Source organism: Salmo salar, unplaced genomic scaffold (genome assembly GCF_905237065.1).
Source record: "Salmo salar unplaced genomic scaffold, Ssal_v3.1, whole genome shotgun sequence".
Taxonomy (NCBI): domain Eukaryota; kingdom Metazoa; phylum Chordata; class Actinopteri; order Salmoniformes; family Salmonidae; genus Salmo; species Salmo salar.
This window is the reverse complement of record NW_025550412.1, coordinates 30,620-51,769: the sequence shown is the minus strand read 5'-3', so window position 1 is coordinate 51,769 and position 21,150 is coordinate 30,620. Positions and strand designations below refer to the sequence as shown.

At 44.4% G+C, this 21,150-nt stretch overlaps 1 protein-coding gene across 1 annotated transcript in view; it reads left to right on the top strand.

The window, feature by feature from the left end:
- LOC123724039 (low affinity immunoglobulin gamma Fc region receptor II-b) overlaps positions 1-17,428 on the top strand; it is a 28,908-nt gene extending 11,480 nt beyond the window's left edge. The window contains exons 3-7 of the mRNA XM_045713769.1: positions 1,196-1,471; positions 2,043-2,285; positions 12,098-12,238; positions 15,693-15,734; positions 16,788-17,428. Of these exons, the coding sequence (XP_045569725.1) occupies positions 1,196-1,471; positions 2,043-2,285; positions 12,098-12,238; positions 15,693-15,734; positions 16,788-16,810 (725 nt within the window). The 3' untranslated portion in view covers positions 16,811-17,428. The remainder of the gene's footprint in view (positions 1-1,195; positions 1,472-2,042; positions 2,286-12,097; positions 12,239-15,692; positions 15,735-16,787) is intronic.
- Positions 17,429-21,150: the final 3,722 nt, after the last annotated feature.

Sequence of the window (21,150 nt, the reverse complement as noted above, 5' to 3'; positions counted from 1 at the left end):
TAACCCTATCTACCCTTACAATAACCCTACCTACCCCTCCCCCAACCCTACCTACCTTACACTAACTCTTTCTACCCCTACACTAACCCAACATACCAATAAACTAACCCTACCTACTCTACACTAGCCCTACCTACCCCTACACTAACCCTACCTACTCTACACTAATCCTACCTACCCCTACACTAACCCGACCTACTCTACACTAATCCTACCTACCCCTACACTAACCCTACCTACCCTACACTAACCCTACTTACCCCTTCACCAATCCTATCTACCCCTACACTAACCCTACCTACTCTACACTAATCCCACCTACCCCTACACTAACCCTCCCTACCCCTACACTAACCCAACCTACCACTACACTAACTCTTCCTACGCCTACATTAACCCTATCTACCCCTACACTAACCCTACCTACCCCTACACTAACCCTACCTACCCTACACTAACCCTACCTACCCTACACAAACCCTACCTACCCTACACTAACCCTACCTACCCCTACACTAACCCTACCTACCCCTACACTAGCCCTACCTACCCCTACCCTAACCCTACCTACCCTACCTAACCCTACCTACCCTACACTAACCCTACCTACCCCTACACTAACCCCACCTACCCTACACTACCCCTACCTAACCCTACACTAACCCTACCTTCCCCTACACGAACCCTACCTACCCCTACACTAACCCTACCTACCCTACACTAACCCTACCTACCCTACACTAACCCTACCGTCCCCTACACTAACCCTACCGTCCCCTACACTAACCCTACCTACCCTACACTAACCCTACCTACCTACTCTACACTATCCCTACCTACCCCTACACTAACCCCACCTACCCCTACACTAACTCTACCTACCCCTACACTAACCCTACCTACCTTACACGACAGAGATGTCTCTATATTTACAGGGTCAAACATGTCACCATTTGTGTATCTAGGTGTAATAAAGCCTTGTCTCCAGGTCTCAGGATAGTATCCTACCCTCATCACCAGGTTAAACAGCTAGAAAATAGCCTCTCTCTGCTGTGTTTCAGTATCTCTGTTCCAATACAGGCTCTACTGCTCTTGAGGGCCTATATTTAATAATCTTACTTTACTCACTCACTCTCTTTCTCTCTCTCTCCCTCTGTCTGTCTTCTCTCTCTCTGTCTCTCTGTCTCTTTCTCAGATCTCTCTCTTCCAGCCTCTCTGAGTGTCAGTCCTGACAGATCTCAGTTCTTTAAATATGAGTCTGTCTCTCTGAGCTGTGAGGTTCAGGGGAACTCTGCTGGATGGAGAGTGGTGAGGAACACATCGAGAGGAATCCTTTCAGAGTGTCATACTGACTGGGGAAAACAACAAGGGTCTTCATGCATCGTGTCACTAATACCATCAGACAGTGGAGTGTACTGGTGTGAGTCTGGGTCTGGAGAACACAGCAATGCTGTCAACATCACAGTACATGGTATGTCCACAAACACCATCTACTAACATTATAGTGTTTAGTGGTTCATCTGGTTTCAGATAGCTGATGTTATGTTTATATATGATGTTTATATATTATATACAGCTGGAGCTGTGATCCTGGAGAGCCCTGTTTATATATGATGTTTATATATTATATACAGCTGGAGCTGTGATCCTGGAGAGCCCTGTTTATATATGATGTTTATATATTATATACAGCTGGTGCTGTGATCCTGGAGAGACCTGTTTATATATGATGTTTATATATTATATACAGCTGGAGCTGTGATCCTGGAGAGCCCTGTTTATATATGATGTTTATATATTATATACAGCTGGAGCTGTGATCCTGGAGAGACCTGTTTAAATATGATGTTTATATATTATATACAGCTGGAGCTGTGATCCTGGAGAGACCTGTTTATATATGATGTTTATATATTATATACAGCTGGAGCTGTGATCCTGGAGAGCCCTGTTTTATATATGATGTTTATATATTATATACAGCTGGAGCTGTGATCCTGGAGAGACCTGTTTTATATATGATGTTTATATATTATATACAGCTGGAGCTGTGATCCTGGAGAGACCTGCCCTTCCTGTGACTGAGGGAGATTCTGTGACTCTGCGCTGCAGATATCAGGGAACTCCCTCTGACCTCACAGCTGTTTTCTACAAAGATGGATCCCTCATCAGGACTGAGACTACAGGAGAGATGACCATCCCTGCAGTATCCAAGTCAGATGAAGGACTCTACAAGTGTACCAACTCTGAAGGAGAATCACCAGACAGCAGGATGACTGTGACAGGTGAGGAGAGAGTTACCTTATTTATATAAGATACAACATTTCAACCTTTTCCATTTCAATATAGTATAATACACTACACGACCACAAGCATGAGAACAAATCAGACAGAAGAAAAAAGCATGGAAAGATCGTACCTCATCAACTTACCTTGAACTCCTCAATTTCATCTTCCTAGAACAGTGAAGTGTGGAGGGCAAAGAGTGGATGGAGAGAGAAAGAGAGAGAGAGAGAGATAAAGAAAGATGGAAAGAGAGAACTAAAGAAAGATGGAGGGAGGGAGACAAGTTCAGACAGGATTGACCACCAAGATGAGCCAGTTTACCAGAGGCCGACCGAGAGAAAGAGAGAAGAGGGAAAGAGAGACACATTGATAAGAACACCAGACCCAGAAGTGACATGGCAACATGAAAATTCTCATGACCACTGGGTCTGGTGTTCTTATCAATGTGTCTCTCTTTCCCTCTGACCACTGTGTGGTTTATATTGACCACTGTGGGGTTTATATTGACCACTGTGGGGTTTATATTGACCACTGTGGGGTTTATATTGACCACTGGGGGTTTATATTGACCACTGTGGGGTTTATATTGACCACTGGGGGGTTTATATTGACCACTGGGGGGTTTATATTGACCACTGTGGGGTTTATATTGACCACTGGGGGTTTATATTGACCACTGGGGGTTTATATTGACCACTGTGGGGTTTATATTGACCACTGTGGGGTTTAACATTGACCACTGTGTGGTTTATATTGACCACTGTGGGGTTTATATTGACCACTGGGGGGTTTATATTGACCACTGTGGGGTTTATATTGACCACTGTGGGGTTTATATTGACCACTGTGGGGTTTATATTGACCACTGTGGGGTTTATATTGACCACTGGGGGGTTTATCATGACCACTGTGGGGTTTATATTGACCACTGGGGGGTTTATATTGACCACTGGGGGGTTTATATTGACCACTGGGGGGTTTATATTGACCACTGTGGGGTTTATATTGACCACTGTGGGGTTTATCATGACCACTGGGGGGTTTATATTGACCACTGTGGGGTTTATATTGACCACTGTGGGGTTTATATTGACCACTGGGGGGTTTATCATGACCACTGTGGGGTTTATATTGACCACTGGGGGTTTATCATTGACCACTGTGGGGTTTATATTGACCACTGTGGGGTTTATATTGACCACTGTGGGGTTTATATTGACCACTGGGGGGTTTATATTGACCACTGTGGGGTTTATATTGACCACTGTGGGGTTTATATTGACCACTGTGGGGTTTATATTGACCACTGTGGGGTTTATATTGACCACTGGGGGGTTTATATTGACCACTGTGGGGTTTATATTGACCACTGGGGGGTTTATATTGACCACTGTGGGGTTTATATTGACCACTGTGGGGTTTATATTGACCACTGGGGGGTTTATATTGACCACTGGGGGTTTATATTGACCACTGGGGGGTTTATATTGACCACTGTGGGGTTTATCATGACCACTGTGGGGTTTATATTGACCACTGTGGGGTTTATATTGACCACTGGGGGGTTTATATTGACCACTGGGGGTTTATATTGACCACTGGGGGGTTTATATTGACCACTGTGGGGTTTATATTGACCACTGTGGGGTTTATATTGACCACTGTGGGGTTTATATTGACCACTGGGGGGTTTATATTGACCACTGTGGGGTTTATCATGACCACTGTGGGGTTTATATTGACCACTGTGGGGTTTATATTGACCACTGGGGGTTTATATTGACCACTGGGGGGTTTATATTGACCACTGTGGGGTTTATATTGACCACTGTGGGGTTTATCATGACCACTGTGTGGTTTATATTGACCACTGTGGGGTTTATATTGACCACTGGGGGTTTATATTGACCACTGGGGGTTTATATTGACCACTGGGGGGTTTATATTGACCACTGTGGGGTTTATATTGACCACTGTGGGGTTTATATTGACCACTGTGGGGTTTATATTGACCACTGGGGGGTTTATATTGACCACTGGGGGTTTATATTGACCACTGTGGGGTTTATATTGACCACTGGGGGTTTATATTGACCACTGGGGGTTTATATTGACCACTGGGGGTTTATATTGACCACTGGGGGGTGTATATTGACCACTGTGGGGTTTATTTTGACCACTGTTCGGTTTCTCAAAAAGAATAAGCTGGTAATATCAACAATCTACCTGTGGACAACCATGGACAATCTACAGTGATGTGATTGGTCCTGAAGGGGATGATGGTAGTATTCTACAGTGATGTGATTGGTCCTGAAGGGAATGGTGGTAGTATTCTACAGGATGTGATTGGTCCTGACGGGGATGGTGGTAGTATTCTACAGGATGTGATTGGTCCTGAAGGGGATGGTGGTAGTATTCTACAGGATGTGATTGGTCCCGAAGGGCATGGTGGTAGTATTCTACAGTGATGTGATTGGTCCTGAAGGGGATGGTGGTAGTATTCTACAGTGATGTGATTGGTCCTGAAGGGGATGGTGGTAGTATTCTACAGTGATGTGATTGGTCCTGAAGGGGATGGTGGTAGTATTCTACAGTGATGTGATTGGTCCTGAAGGGGATGGTGGTAGTATTCTACAGTGTTGTGATTGGTCCTGAAGGGGATGGTGGTAGTATTCTACAGTGATGTGATTGGTCCCGAAGGGGATGGTGGTAGTATTCTACAGTGATGTGATTGGTCCTGAAGGGGATGGTGGTAGTATTCTACAGTGTTGTGATTGGTCCTGAAGGGGATGGTGGTAGTATTCTACAGTGATGTGATTGGTCCTGAAGGGGATGATGGTAGTATTCTACAGTGATGTGATTGGTCCTGAAGGGGATGGTGGTACTATTCTACAGGATGTGATTGGGTTTTCTTTGTTCTGTCTAGGTTGGGTGTTTCTATGTAGAGGTAATTGGGGTGGACTTCCAATTGAAGGCAGCTGTGTGGTGTTGCCTTTGATTGGAAGTCCTATATTAGTTGGGTGTGTTTGTGTGGTATTTGTGGGAGATTGTTTTTGCACTGCGTATGTTTAGCGTGTGTTTAGCCTGCAAAACTGTCATTTGTTGTTTTCTTGTTTTTTCGTGTTCGTTAATAAATTAAGAAAATGAACACCAACTCTGGTCCACATTTTCAGACGACGATTTCGCTATATCGTCGGAAGATGAAGAAAGTCGTGACAGTAGACCTTACAGTGATATGCTTATTTACAAGCATTTTATTTAACTTTAAATTTTATTTAACTTTTTTATTTAATTTTATTTAACCAACAATGCATTTAAAAAGAATACTACTAATAATAAGAAATAAAAGGAACAATTAAAGAGCAGCAGTAAAATAACAATAGTGAGGCTATATACAGGGTGTTACGGTACAGAGTCAATGTGGAGGCTATATACAGGGTATTACGGTACAGAGTCAATGTGGAGGCTATATACAGGGGGTACCGGTACAGAGTCAATGTGGAGGCTATATACGGGGGGTACCGGTACAGAGTCAATGTGGAGGCTATATACAGGGGGTACCGGTACAGAGTCAATGTGGAGGCTATATACAGGGTGTTACGGTACAGAGTCAATGTGGAGGCTATATACAGGGGGTACCGGTACAGAGTCAATGTGGAGGCTATATACAGGGTGTTACGGTACAGAGTCAATGTGGAGGCTATATACAGGGTGTTACGGTACAGAGTCAATGTGGAGGCTATATACAGGGGCTACCGGTACAGAGTCAATGTGGAGGCTATATACAGGGGGTACCGGTACAGAGTCAATGTGGAGGCTATATACAGGGTATTACGGTACAGAGTCAAAGTGGAGGCTATATACAGGGTATTACGGTACAGAGTCAATGTGGAGGCTATATACAGGGTGTTACGGTACAGAGTCAATGTGGAGGCTATATACGGGGGTACCGGTACAGAGTCAATGTGGAGGCTATATACAGGGGGTACCGGTACAGAGTCAATGTGGAGGCTATATACAGGGGGTACCGGTACAGAGTCAATGTGGAGGCTATATACAGGGGGTACAGAGTCAATGTGGAGGCTATATACAGGGTATTACGGTACAGAGTCAATGTGGAGGCTATATACAGGGGTACCGGTACAGAGTCAATGTGGAGGCTATATACAGGGTGTTATGGTACAGAGTCAATGTGGAGGCTATATACAGGGGGTACCGGTACAGAGTCAATGTGGAGGCTATATACAGGGGGTACCGGTACAGAGTCAATGTGGAGGCTATATACAGGGGGTACCGGTACAGAGTCAATGTGGAGGCTATATACAGGGTATTACGGTACAGAGTCAATGTGGAGGCTATATACAGGGGGTACCGGTACAGAGTCAATGTGGAGGCTATATACAGGGGGTACCGGTACAGAGTCAATGTGGAGGCTATATACAGGGTGTTACGGTACAGAGTCAATGTGGAGGCTATATACAGGGTGTTACGGTACAGAGTCAATGTGGAGGCTATATACAGGGGGTACCGGTACAGAGTCAATGTGGTGGCTATATACGGGGGTACCGGTACAGAGTCAATGTGGAGGCTATATACAGGGGGTACCGGTACAGAGTCAATGTGGAGGCTATATACAGGGGGTACCGGTACAGAGTCAATGTGGAGGCTATATACAGGGGGTACCGGTACAGAGTCAATGTGGAGGCTATATACAGGGGGTACCGGTACAGAGTCAATGTGGAGGCTATATACAGGGGTTACCGGTACAGAGTCAATGTGGAGGCTATATACAGGGGCTACCGGTACAGAGTCAATGTGGAGGCTATATACAGGGGGTACCGGTACAGAGTCAATGTGGAGGCTATATACAGGGGGTACCGGTACAGAGTCAATGTGGAGGCTATATACAGGGGGTACCGGTACAGAGTCAATGTGGAGGCTATATACAGGGGGTACCGGTACAGAGTCAATGTGGAGGCTATATACAGGGGGTACCGGTACAGAGTCAATGTGGAGGCTATATACAGGGGTTACCGGTACAGAGTCAATGTGGAGGCTATATACAGGGGCTACCGGTACAGAGTCAATGTGGAGGCTATATACAGGGTGTTACGGTACAGAGTCAATGTGGAGGCTATATACAGGGGGTACCGGTACAGAGTCAATGTGGAGGCTATATACAGGGGTACCGGTACAGAGTCAATGTGGAGGCTATATACAGGGTGTTACGGTACAGAGTCAATGTGGAGGCTATATACAGGGGGTACCGGTACAGAGTCAATGTGGAGGCTATATACAGGGGGTACCGGTACAGAGTCAATGTGGAGGCTATATACAGGGGGTACCGGTACAGAGTCAATGTGGAGGCTATATACAGGGGTACCGGTACAGAGTCAATGTGGAGGCTATATACAGGGGGTACCGGTACAGAGTCAATGTGGAGGCTATATACAGGGGGTACCGGTACAGAGTCAATGTGGAGGCTATATACAGGGGTACGCAGAGTCAATGTGGAGGCTATATACAGGGGGTACCGGTACAGAGTCAATGTGGAGGCTATATACAGGGGTACCGGTACAGAGTCAATGTGGAGGCTATATACAGGGGGTACCGGTACAGAGTCAATGTGGAGGCTATATACAGGGTGTTACGGTACAGAGTCAATGTGGAGGCTATATACAGGGGGTACCGGTACAGAGTCAATGTGGAGGCTATATACAGGGGGTACCGGTACAGAGTCAATGTGGAGGCTATATACAGGGGTACCGGTACAGAGTCAATGTGGAGGCTATATACAGGGGGTACCGGTACAGAGTCAATGTGGAGGCTATATACAGGGGGTACCGGTACAGAGTCAATGTGGAGACTATATACAGGGGGTACCGGTACAGAGTCAATGTGGAGGCTATATACAGGGGGTACCGGTACAGAGTCAATGTGGAGGCTATATACAGGGGCTCCTCGCTGTTGGCGGGGCTCCCTGCCTGTGCCATTAAACCCCTACAACTCATCCAGAGCGCTACAGCCCGTCTGGTGTTCAACCTTCCCAAGTTCTCTCACGTCACCCCGCTCCTCCGTACACTCCACTGGCTTCCAGTTGAAGCTCGCATCTGCTACAAGACCATGGTGCTTGCCTACGGAGCTGTGAGGGGAACGGCACCTCCGTACCTTCAGGGCTCTGATCAGTCCCTACACCCAAACAAGGGCACTGCGTTCATCCACCTCTGGCCTGCTCGCCTCCCTACCCCTGAGGAAGCACAGTTCCCGCTCAGCCCAGTCAAAACTGTTCGCTGCTCTGGCACCCCAATGGTAGAACAAGCTCCCTCACGACGCCAGGACAGCGGAGTCAATCACCACCTTCCGGAGACACCTGAAACCCCACCTCTTTAAGGAATACCTGGGATAGGATAAAGTCATCCTTCTAACCCACCCCCCCTACCCTCCCCCCCAGAAAGAGATATAGTTGTACTATTGTAAAGTGGTTGTTCCACTGGATATCATAAGGTGAATGCACCAATTTGTAAGTCGCTCTGGATAAGAGTGTCTGTTAAATGACGTAAATGTAAATGTATATACATGGGGTACACGTACAATGTGGAGGCTTTATACAGGGGGTACCGGTACAGAGTCAATGTGGAGGCTATATACAGGGGGTACCGGTATAGAGTCAATGTGCGGGGGCACCAGTTAGTCGAGGTAATTGAGGTAGTATGTACATGTAGGTAGAGTTATTAAAGTGACTGTGCATAGATAATAACAGAGAGTAGCAGCAGCGTAGAAGAGGGGTGGGGGGGCAATGCAAATTGTCTGGGTAGCCATTTGATTAGATCTTCAGGAGTCTTATGGCTTGGGGGTAGAAGCTGTTTAGATGCCTCTTGGTCCTAGACTTGGCATTCCGGTATCGCTTGCCGTGCGGTAGCAGAGCGAACAGTCTATGCCTAGGGTGGCTGGGGTCTTTGACAATTTGTAGGGCCTTCCTCTGAAACAACCTGGTACAGAGGTCCTGGATGGCAGGAAGCTTGGCCCCAGTAACGTACTGGGCCGTGCGCACTACCCTCTGCAGTGCCTTGCGGTCAGATGCCGAGCATTTGCCGTACCAGGCAGTGATGCAACCAGTCAGGATGCTCTCGATGGTGCAGCTGTAGAACCTTTTGAGGATCTGAGGACCCATGCCAAATCTTTTCAGTCACCTGAGGGGGAATAGGTTTTGTCGTGCACTTCTTCACGACTGTCTTGGTGTGCTTGTACCATGTTAGTTTGTTAGTGATGTGGACACCAAGGAACTTGAAGCTCTCAACCTGCTCCACTACAGCCTCTTTGATGAGAATGGGGGCATGCTCGGTTCTCTTTTTCCTGTAGTCCACAATCATCTCCTTTGTCTTGATCACATTGAGGGAGAGTTTGTTGTCCTGGAACCACACGGCCAGGTCTCTGACCTACTCCCTATAGGATGTCTCATTGTTGTCGGTGATCAGGCCTACCACTTGTATCATCAGCAAAATTAATGTTGGAGTTGTGCCTGGCCATGCAGTCATGAGTGAACAGGGAGTACAGGAGGAGACTGAACACGCACCCGTGAGGGATCCCTGTGTTGAGGATCAGCCTGGCAGATGTGTTGTTACCTACCCTTACCACCTGGGGGCGGCTCGTCAGGAAGTCCAGGATCCAGCTGCAGAGGGAGGTGTTTAGTCCCAGGATCCTTAGCTTATTGATGAGCTTTGAGGGCACTATGGTGTTGAACGCTGAGCTGTAGTCAATGAATACCATTCTCACATAGGTGATCCTTTTGTCCAGGTGGGAAAGGGCAGTGTGGAGTGCAATAGAGATTTCATCATCTGTGAATCTGTTAGGGCGGTATGCAAATTGGAGTGGGTCTAGGGTTTCTGGGATAATGGTGTTGATGTGAGCCATGACCAGCCTTTCAAAGCCCTTCATGGCTACAGACGTAAGTGCTATGGGTCTGTAGTCATTTAATCAGGTTGCCTTTGCCTTTGTGTTCTTGGGCACAGGGACTATGGTGGTCTGCTTGAAACATGTTGGTATTACAGACTCAGACAGGGAGAGGTAGATAATGTCAGTGAAGACACTTGCCAGTTGGTCAGCACATGCTTGCAGTACACATCCTGGTAATCCATCTGGTCCTGCGGCCTTGTGAATGTTGACCTGTTTAAAGGTCTTAATCACATCAGCTACGGAGAGTGTACCGGAACAGCTGGTGCTCTCATGTGTGTTTCAGTGCTATTTGCCTAGAAGCGAGCATAGAAGGAATTTAGCTTGTCTGGTAGGCTCTAGTCACTTGGCAGCTCGCAGCAGTGCTTCCCTTTTTCGTCTGTAATACTTTTGCAAGTCCAGCCACATCCGACGAGCATTGGAGCCGGTTGTAGTACGATTCAATCTTAGGCCTGTATTGACACTTTGCCTTTTTGATGTTTTGTCGGAGGGCATAGTGGGATTTCTTATAAGCTTCCAGGTTAGTCTCGCTCCTTGAAAGCGGCAGCTCTAGCCTTAAGCTCAGTGCCGATGTTGTCTGTAATCCATGGCTTCTGGTTGGGGTATGTACGTACGGTCACTGTGGGGACGACATCATTGATGCACTTATTGGTGAAGCCAATGACTGATGTGGTGTACTCCTCAATGCCATCGGAAGAGTCATGGAACATATTCCAGTCTGTGCTAACTAAACAGTCCTGTAGTTTAGCATCTGATTCATCTGACCACTTTTTTATTGACCGTGTCACTGGTGCTTCCTGTTAATTTGTGGTGGTATGTAGACAGCTACGGAAAATACAGATGTAAACTCTCTAGGTAGATAGTGTGGTCTACAGCTTATCATGAGATACTCTACCTCAGGCGAGCAAAACTTTGAGCCTTCCTTAGATATCGTACACCAGCTGTTGTTTACAAATATACATAGTCCGCCCCCCTTGTCTTACCAGACGCCGCTGTTCTATCCTGCTGATACAGTGTATAACCATCCAGCTGTATGTTGGTAATGTCATCATTCAGACACGACTCAGTGAAGCGTAAGATATTACAGTTTTTAATGTCCCGGTGGTAGTTTTATCTTCCTCGTAGGTCGTCAATTTTATTTTCCAATGATTGCATGTTAGCTAGTAGAATGGAAGACACTCGGGGTTTATTCGATCTTCCTCCAACAGCAGTCCCAGTGTTGTCCATGTCTCTACCCATCACCATCTCCAGTGTTGTCCATGTCTCTGCCCAGCACCATCTACAGTGTTGTCCATGTCTCTGCCCAGCACCATCTCCAGTGTTGTCCATGTCTCTACCCAGCACCATCTCCAGTGTTGTCCATGTCTCTACCCAGCACCATCTCCAGTGTTGTCCATGTCTCTGCCCAGCACCATCTACAGTGTTGTCCATGTCTCTCCAGCACCATCTACAGTGTTGTCCATGTCTCTCTCCAGCACCATCTCCAGTGTTGTCCATGTCTCTACCCAACACCATCTCCAGTGTTGTCCATGTCTCTACCCAGCACCATCTCCAGTGTTGTCCATGTCTCCCTCCAGCACCATCTCCAGTGTTGTCCATGTCTCCTACCCAGCACCATCTCCAGTGTTGTCCATGTCTCTACCCAGCACCATCTCCAGTGTTGTCCATGTCTCTACCCAGCATCATCTCCAGTGTTGTCCATGTCTCTACCCAGCATCATCTCCAGTGTTGTCCATGTCTCTACCCAGCATCATCTCCAGTGTTGTCCATCTCTCTCCAGCACCATCTCCAGTGTTGTCCATGTCTCTGCCCATCACCATCTCCAGTGTTGTTTTAAATTGTTTTCTTTCTCCATCTGCAGTTCCAACTCCCATTCCATCTCCAGCAGTCCCAGTGTTGTCCATGTCTCTACCCAGGCTGCTGTGTAGTCTACTGGTGGGGTCTCCCTACCTGCTGGTGACCATCATACTGCTGGTGAAAGGCTGCAGGAGTAGGACTCAAGGTGAGATCCTGAGTTTATACAGGATCGCCTCATTTGTAAATCAGAATTATATTATTATGGCCATTGAAATGCTAGCTATTAAAATTAGATCCAACAAGAACATCAAGGGGTTAGAAATCCAGAGGATAAAAACAAAAGTGTCGATGTATGTTGATGACTCTAGTCCACAATCTGGATCCCTGCACAGTCTCAATGTATGTTGATGACTCTAGTCCACAATCTGGATCCCTGCACAGTCTCAATGAATGTTGATGACTCTAGTCCACAATCTGGATCCCTGCACAGTCTCAATGAATGTTGATGACTCTAGTCCACAATCTGGATCCCTGCACAGTCTCAATGTATGTTGATGACTCTAGTCCTCAATCTGGATCCCTGCACAGTCTCAATGAATATCTTGGTCACTTTTCTAGCCTCTCTGGACTAAAACCTAATTATGACAAGTATTATGTATTGGATCGTTAAAAAATACAGTGTTTACACTACCTTGTAGTTTATAAATAAAATGGGCGGATGGTGGAGTAGACATAATTGGTATTCACATCTCAAAAAATATAAATGAACTTACCACAATTCATTTCAATCTATAGTTAGCAAAAATAGATACGATTCTGCAACCATGGAGAGGTAAAAACTTGTCTATTTATGGAAAAATCACATTGATTAACTCTTTGGTCCTATCACAGTTGACTTACTAATGGTCCTATCACAGTTGACTTACTAATGGTCCTATCACAGTTGACTGACTAATGGTCCTATCACAGTTGACTGACTGACTAATGGTCCTATCACAGTTGACTGACTGACTAATGGTCCTATCACAGTTGACTGACTGCCTAATGGTCCTATCACAGTTGACTGACTGACTAATGGTCCTATCACAGTTGACTGACTGACTAATGGTCCTATCACAGTTGACTGACTGACTAATGGTCCTATCACGGCTGACTGACTGACTAATGGCTCTGCCTACTCCAGATGACTCGTTTGTTAAATCATATGAGCGAAAAATTTCATTTTATTTGGAATGCTAAGCCAGACATAATTAAACTTGCCTATTTATATAATAAATATGAGTTTATACAGATTACGTCTCATTTCCGACTAATTGAAAATGAAATGTTGCTTAAGGTATTGCCCTTTCTTAAACAAGCTATACAAAGCAGGTTACAATTTCGGTTTTATCCTCCAGAAAAGAGAGAACAAATATTACAACAAATGTTATGGTTAAACTCAAATATTTTGATGAATAAAAAATCAAATCAAATGTATTTATAAAGCCCTTCTTACATCAGCTGATATCTCAAAGTGCTGTACAGAAACCCATAAAACCCCAAACAGCAAGCAATGCAGGTGTAGAAGCACGGTGGCCAGAAAAACTCGCTAGAAAGGCCAAAACCTAGGAAGAAACCTAGAGAGGAACCAGGCTATGAGGGGTGGCCAGTCCTCTTCTGGCTGTGCCGGGTGGAGATTATAACAGAACATGGCCAAGATGTTCAAATGTTCATAAATGACCAGTATGGTGAAATAATAATAATCACAGTAGTTGTCGAGGGTTCAACAAGTCCGCACCTCAGGAGTAATGTCAGTTGGCTTTTCATAGCCGATCATTCAGAATATCTCTACCGCTCCTGCTGTCTCTAGAGAGTTGAAACCAGCAGGTCTGGGACAGGTAGCACGTCCGGTGAACATGACAGGGTTCCATAGCCGCAGGCAGAACAGTTGAAACTGGAGCAGCAGGACGGCCAGGTGGACTGGGGACAGCAAGGAGTCATCATGCCAGGTAGTCCTGAGGCATGGTCCTATGGCTCAGGTCCTCCGAGAGAAAGACAGAAAGAGAGAATTAGAGAGAGCATATTTAAATTCACACAGGACACCGGATAAGACAAGAGAAATACTCCAGATCTAACAGACTGACCCTAGCCCCCCGACACATAAACTACTGCAGCATAAATACTGGAGGCTGAGACAGGAGGGGTCAGGAGACACTGTGGCCCCATCCGATGATACCCCCGGACAGGGCCAAACAGGCAGGATATAACCCCACCCACTTTGCCAAAGCACAGCCCCCAAAACACTGGAGTGATATCTTCAACCACCAACTTACCATCCTGAGACAAGGCTGAGTATAACCCACAAAGATCTCCGCCACGGCACAACCCAAGGGAAAAATTAAGAAACATTTAAATGAAGAAAAACAATATTATATTTATTAATGATATTATGAGTTATGTCACATATGCAGTTATTGTAAATATGTGGGAATATCTGCTCAATCCAAACTTACAACCAACTGATTGCAGCACTACCACAAAATGGAGGAGGCAGGAGGAAAAGGGAGACGGTAGGGAACTGGTTTGCCGGCGAAATATATTAAAGATACAAATTGGCTGAAAGGAACTGGCATAAATAGAAAAATATACCAGTTTCATCTGAGGACAAAAAGGTAGACAGCTACACCATACAGGTTGCAGAATAAATGGAAGGAGATGTTCAATGTACCAATTCCATGGCACATGGTTTATGAACTGGTACAAACAACTACACTTGATATGTATAATAGATCATTTATTCTGGTATTGCCCCTATGTAGCTTGTTTCTGGTCACTGGTTCAGGAATGGTTAAAAAATCACAACATGCACTTCAAATGAACCTTACAAATAGCAGTGTTGGGAGATTTGGAAAGCCAGTCAGTCAATCAATAATATAATAATACTCGTTGGAAAGGTTTTCATCTTTAGCTCACAATCTGTAGATAATATACGATTAGAAAGGTTAAAACATTTTGCAAAACATCACAGCACAATTGAAAATATATGTCACATTGAAACCAAACGAGGCCAATGGTGATAGGTGGGAGGGGCTGAGAGTGGCTGAGGGTTGGGATTAAAGAGCTGATGTTTGGTAATGTATTATTGTTATGTGACTGCTTTATAGAAGTGTTGATAACTGTATCTCTGATTGAACCATGTTGTAAAGTGTTGATAACTGTATCTCTGATTGAACCATGTCTTAAAGTGTTGATAACTCTATCTCTGATTGAACCATGCTTAGAAGTGTTGATAACTGTATCTCTGATTGAACCATGTTGTAAATTATTGATAACTGTAGCTCTGATTGAACCATGTTTACAGTGTTGGTAACTGTATCTCTGATTGAACCATGTTGTAAAGTGTTGATAACTGTATCTCTGATTGAACCATGTTTAAAGTGTTGATAACTGTATCTCTGATTGAACCATGTTATAAAGTGTTGATAACTGTATCTCTGATTGAACCATGTTATAAAGTGTTGATAACTGTTGCTCTTTAACCTTTGTAAAGTGTTGATAACTGTATCTCTGATTGAACCATGTTATAAAGTGTTTAACTTCTCTGTTGAACCATGTTTAAAGTGTTGATAACTGTATCTCTGATTGAACCATGTTTACAGTGTTGATAACTGTCTGTTTAGGTGAAACCAGGGTACCCAGGAAGACCCACCAAGACCAATTAGGTGAGTTTCTACCTCACATCACAACATCTGCAGTGGAACAATATGGTATTCTGAACACAGTGTGTACTATATTATGTTACCTCTTAGTAGTAGTAGATAGTAGGATGGATTAGAGTCAACTACCACAATATGTAATGTAACTGATATGAATTAATTCATTTAGGAGTAAATATTCTGGGTATTGTCGTGGAAATCCCCCCAAATAATGGGAGAGGTCAATCACCAATCAGCATATTACTTTATTCAAAACGTATGGAATAATACATTATGGCCGTTCTCTTGCATTTCAAAGATGATGGTACAAAAATACAAAAGAACGGTTGTTTTTTTCTTTGTATTATCTTTTACCAGATCTATTGTGTTGTATTCTCCTACACTCCTTTCACATTTCCACAAACTTCAAAGTGTTTCCTTTCAAATGGTACCAAGAATATGCATATCCTTGCTTCAGGGCCTGAGTTATAGGCAGTTTGATTTAGGTATGTTTAGGATAACATTTAAAAAAGGGTCCGATCCTTAAGAGGTTTAATAAGGAAGCAGGTCACAATACACACACAGGTGAATACATGAATAGTGAATAGAGTGCTCTGCAATAATGAGGCTGGTTCACCCAAGTACACAAACACCAACCCATTCTATGGAATGCAGGCTCCGTCAGACCGGAGGATTAGAACTACCACAACATATGTCACTGATATGAATGAATTCTTTTTTTAACCTTTATTTAACAAGTCAGTTAAGAACAAATCCTTATTTTCAATGACAGCCTAGGAACAGTGGGTTAACTGCCTTGTTTATGAGTCCAACACTCTAACCACGAGGCTAGCTGCAATTAGAAGTAAATAGCCTGGGTATTGACAAGGAGTAAATATCCCAGGTATTGATAAGGGAGAACTGGACATAAGCATGAACCCATTGGAAGTAATTTGATAGGATTCTAAGTAGCACAGTATTGACTAGTAAATCATCTGATATGATTTACATTTCGAAGTGGTTCTGTACTGGATAAGTAAATACATGGCCACACTGATGAACTACTTCTGTGTTGAACAGGTGATCATGTTGAAGAAGAGTGAGGCTGAGATCACCTGATCACCATAACAACCATCAGAATGGAACTCATGGAATTCTAATATAGAACTGTGAGTCACAATGCTGTATGTTGTTACATTGTAGCTCCACCTGCTGGAACAATAGTGGCATTTGATCAAATGTGATCTATTAACTGATACATGTATTATTCTGATTGGAATGTGTTTTAATATAATGTGTGTTGTATTATTCATTCAGCAGCTGTCCTTTAACATCAGTCATATACTGGTCATATACTGTATAGCATTATGGTTGATACATTGTAAATGCCTTCACTTTTCATGTCTATACAGATCAACTGATAGGTGTTGAGGTTCAGGCATTATTGTTACAGGTTCAGTATAATGTTATACCGTTACATGTTACAGAGATAGAAAACATACAGGAGAGGAGAATTCAATTATTATAATTATTTACTTTATTTTTCCCATTTTGGTCTCTATAGTTGTTCATCATTATTTGATTTAAACATGAAACTAATGTAGTCCTTTTGTTTTATTGTGGTTGTTTTGTGCAAAACCATTATTTTTCAATGAATCATCCAGGTAAGATATTGCTTTTGTCTTTGTAGCATATAGAATGAAATAAATGATTTTCTTCAATCATGTAGCCTGTTTTTTAATCTGTTCTGAATGACATCACAACCACTCTGTTTTTCATTTCACTCACTTCCCTTTATGTATCTTCTAAATACTCCATTCCAGGTTTCCCCTACAGCCCCCAGGGCCTTGAGTATCTTCTAAATGCTCCATTCCAGGTTTCCCCTACAGCCCCCAGGGCCTTGAGTATCTTCTAAATGCTCCATTCCAGGTTTTCCCTACAGCCCCCAGGGCCTTGAGTATCTTCTAAATGCTCCATTCCAGGTTTCCCCTACAGCCCCCAGGGCCTTGAGTATCTTCTAAATGCTCCATTCCAGGTTTTCCCTACAGCCCCCAGGGCCTTGAGTATCTTCTAAATGCTCCATTCCAGGTTTCCCCTACAGCCCCCAGGGCCTTGAGTATCTTCTAAATGCTCCATTCCAGGTTTCCCCTACAGCCCCCAGGGCCTTGAGTATCTTCTAAATGATCCATTCCAGGTTTCCCCTACAGCCCCCAGGGCCTTGAGTATCTTCTAAATACTCCATTCCAGGTTTCCCCTACAGCCCCCAGGGCCTTGAGTATCTTCTAAATGCTCCATTCCAGGTTTCCCCTACAGCCCCCAGGGCCTTGAGTATCTTCTAAATACTCCATTCCAGGTTCCCCCTACAGCCCCCAGGGCCTTGAGTCATTTCTGCCATACTGATCAACAACTGACAGTGAAAGTCACATTTATTTTATATGATCAATGTTCTTCGCACATCCCTAGTTGTTGTAAATTGAAATATTTACCACAGCCTACTTGTTGTCCAGTGGCGATTTTAGCTGTAAATCTTGGTGGGTCAAGGACATTTTTTTTCGATTCATGCCAACAAAGCCACTACACTACACAACACAAAACTAAACAATACATTAATTGCACTATAACGGTGACAAACGTTTCACATAAACTATTTAGGGCCTACATGAAGCTGTCCCAACAGCAGAGACTTCTTTTCAGCACCACGGAGTGACTCCTTACCACCACTACCCATGAGCCTCAGTGGAGCCTTGTCTGGCAGCGAAACAGTTCATTCAGCCTCATTAACTGCCTTTAAAAAAACATAGCTGATATGGCTGACTTGTTTAAACAAATGTGGTTTCTGCTGACAATTGAGATGTACAACTATGGCATAAGGGAACGATGAGTGGATAAGAGGCAGTCGTAATTTTGATTAAGACAATGAGTGAGCTGAGACGGACGTAATGCAATATAACTATTTGTTCAGCACTTTTGAAATGTACAGCGACAGAATTCATAACATGGGCCGTTCTTACAGTATTCTACCTGTACACCAAGTCAGAACCTTGGGATATAAAAAGGGGGCATATAAGCAGACAATAAAAGCTTATTATAAACATTTTTGGGGTGGCACGGCGGTCCTTCTTGTGGGCAAATTTTCTCATGAAACTTTGTCATCAAAGTCTGTCGTTCTCTGTATTTATGGTGCTTTCAAGACAACTGGGAACTCTGGAAAAAAACAAGGTCGAATCATGACGTCAGTTATCTTCAGGTCGGAGCTCTAGAAAGAGGCCATAGTTGAATTTTCTAGCTCTCCCTGTAGATTTTGCGGCGACGTTGTGTCCCCATGAGTGACAGAACACTGAGCCAATCACGGCGCAACTACAGAACATTACCAACCCCTACGCTCTGTATTTTCCGCTGGCTGCCCCTCCACCACAGAAAGCACTGAGCTATGCGGAAACACCTGCATTTTGGAGCTGCCTTAAGAAAGAACAAAAGAGACCATGTTTGTATGCGGTTTTATTGACCGACCTTCATGTCTTAAAGTAATGATGGACTGTTGTTTCTTTTTGCTTATTTGAGCTGTTCTTGCCATAATATGGACTTGGTATTTTACCAAATAGGGCTATCTTCTGTATACCACCCCTACCTTGTCACAACACAACAATCAACACTGTTTCCATAAACACTGAGCAGACACTGTTGTCGGTGTCAGGAGAGGAGAATGGCTGCCGTTTTACAGTCCCCTAACCAATTGTGCTATTGTGTGTGTTTTTGTACATCCTGACCATGTCTGTAATACCCATGTTTCAAGCAGACCACCATAGTCCCTGTGCCCAAGAATGCGAAGGTAACCTGCCTAAAAGACTACCGCCCAGTAGCACTCACATTGGTAGCCATGAAGTGCTTTGAAAGGCTGGTCATGGCTCACATCAACACCATCATCCCAGAAACCCTATACCCACCCAATTTGCATACCGCCCCAACAGATCCACAGATAACGCAGTCTCTATTACAAACCATACTGCAGTTCCCCACCTGGACAAAAGAAACACCTATGTAAGAATCCTGTTCATTGCCTACAGCTCAGCGTTCAACACCATAGATCCCTCAAAGCTCCTCAATAAGCTAAGGATCCTGGGACTAAACACCTCCCTCTGCAACTGGATCCTGAATTTCCTGTCAGACTGCCCGCAGGTGGTGAGGGTAGGCAACAACACATCTGCCACACTGATCCTCAACCCCGGGAACCCACAGGGGTGCGTGCTTAGTCCCCTCCTGTACTCCCTGTTCACCCACAGCTGATTGACCAAGCAGGACTCCAACACTATCATTAAGTTTGCTGACGACACAACGGTGGTAGGCCTGATCACCGACAAAGATGAGACAGCCTATAGGGAGGAGGTCAGAGACCTGCAGTGTGGTGCTAGGACAACAAGCTCCCCTCAATGTGAGCAAGACAAAGGAGATGATCGTAGACTACAGGAAAAGGAGGGCTGTACACGCCCCCATTAACATTGACAGGGCTGTAGCGGGACGGGTCGAGAGCTTCAAGTTCCTTGGTGTCCACATCACCAACAAACTGTCTGGTCCGAACACACCAAGACAGTCATCAAGAGGGCACGACAATAGCTTTTCCCCCTCAGGAGACTGAAAAGATTTGGCATGGGTCCCCAGATCCTCAAAAAGTTCTACAGCTAAACCATCGAGAGCATCCTGACCGGTTGCATCCCCGCCTGGTATGGCAGCTGATCGGCCTCCGACAGCAAGGCACTACAGAGGGTAGTGAGAACAGTACATCACTGGGGGCAAGCTTCCTGCCATCTAGGACCTTTATACCAGGCGTTGTAAGAGGAAGGCCCAAAAAATGGTCAGAGACTCCAGTCATCAAGTCATAGACTGTTCTCCCTGCTACCACACGGCAAGCAGTACCAGAGCGCCAAGTCCTGGTCTAAAAGGCTCCTTAACAGCTTTTACCCCCAAGCTGTAAGACTTCTGACAAATGTATAAAATGGCCACCCGGACATTTACATTTGTTTTTGCACTGCTACTATTCACTGTTCATTATCTATGCATAGTCACTTTACCCCTACCTACCATACAAATTACCTGGTCTAACCTGTATCCCCACATATTGACTTGGTACCAGCACCCCCTGTATATAGCCTCATTATTGTTATGTCATTTTATTGTGTTACTCTATATTTTCTTTTTGACTTTAGTTAATTTTGTAAATATATTCTTAACTCTATTTCTTGAACTACATTGTTGGTTAGGGGCTTGTAAGTAAGCATTTCACGGTAAAAGTCTACACCTGTTGTATTCAGCATGTGACAAATAAAATGTTATTTAATTTGATAGCATGGCGTCAGAAATGGAGGTAGAGTAATCTGATCCTAGATCTGTGGGACAACTTCTACCGAAAGTATCATCCATGTCTGCAGCCAGGGAATGTAATAGATGT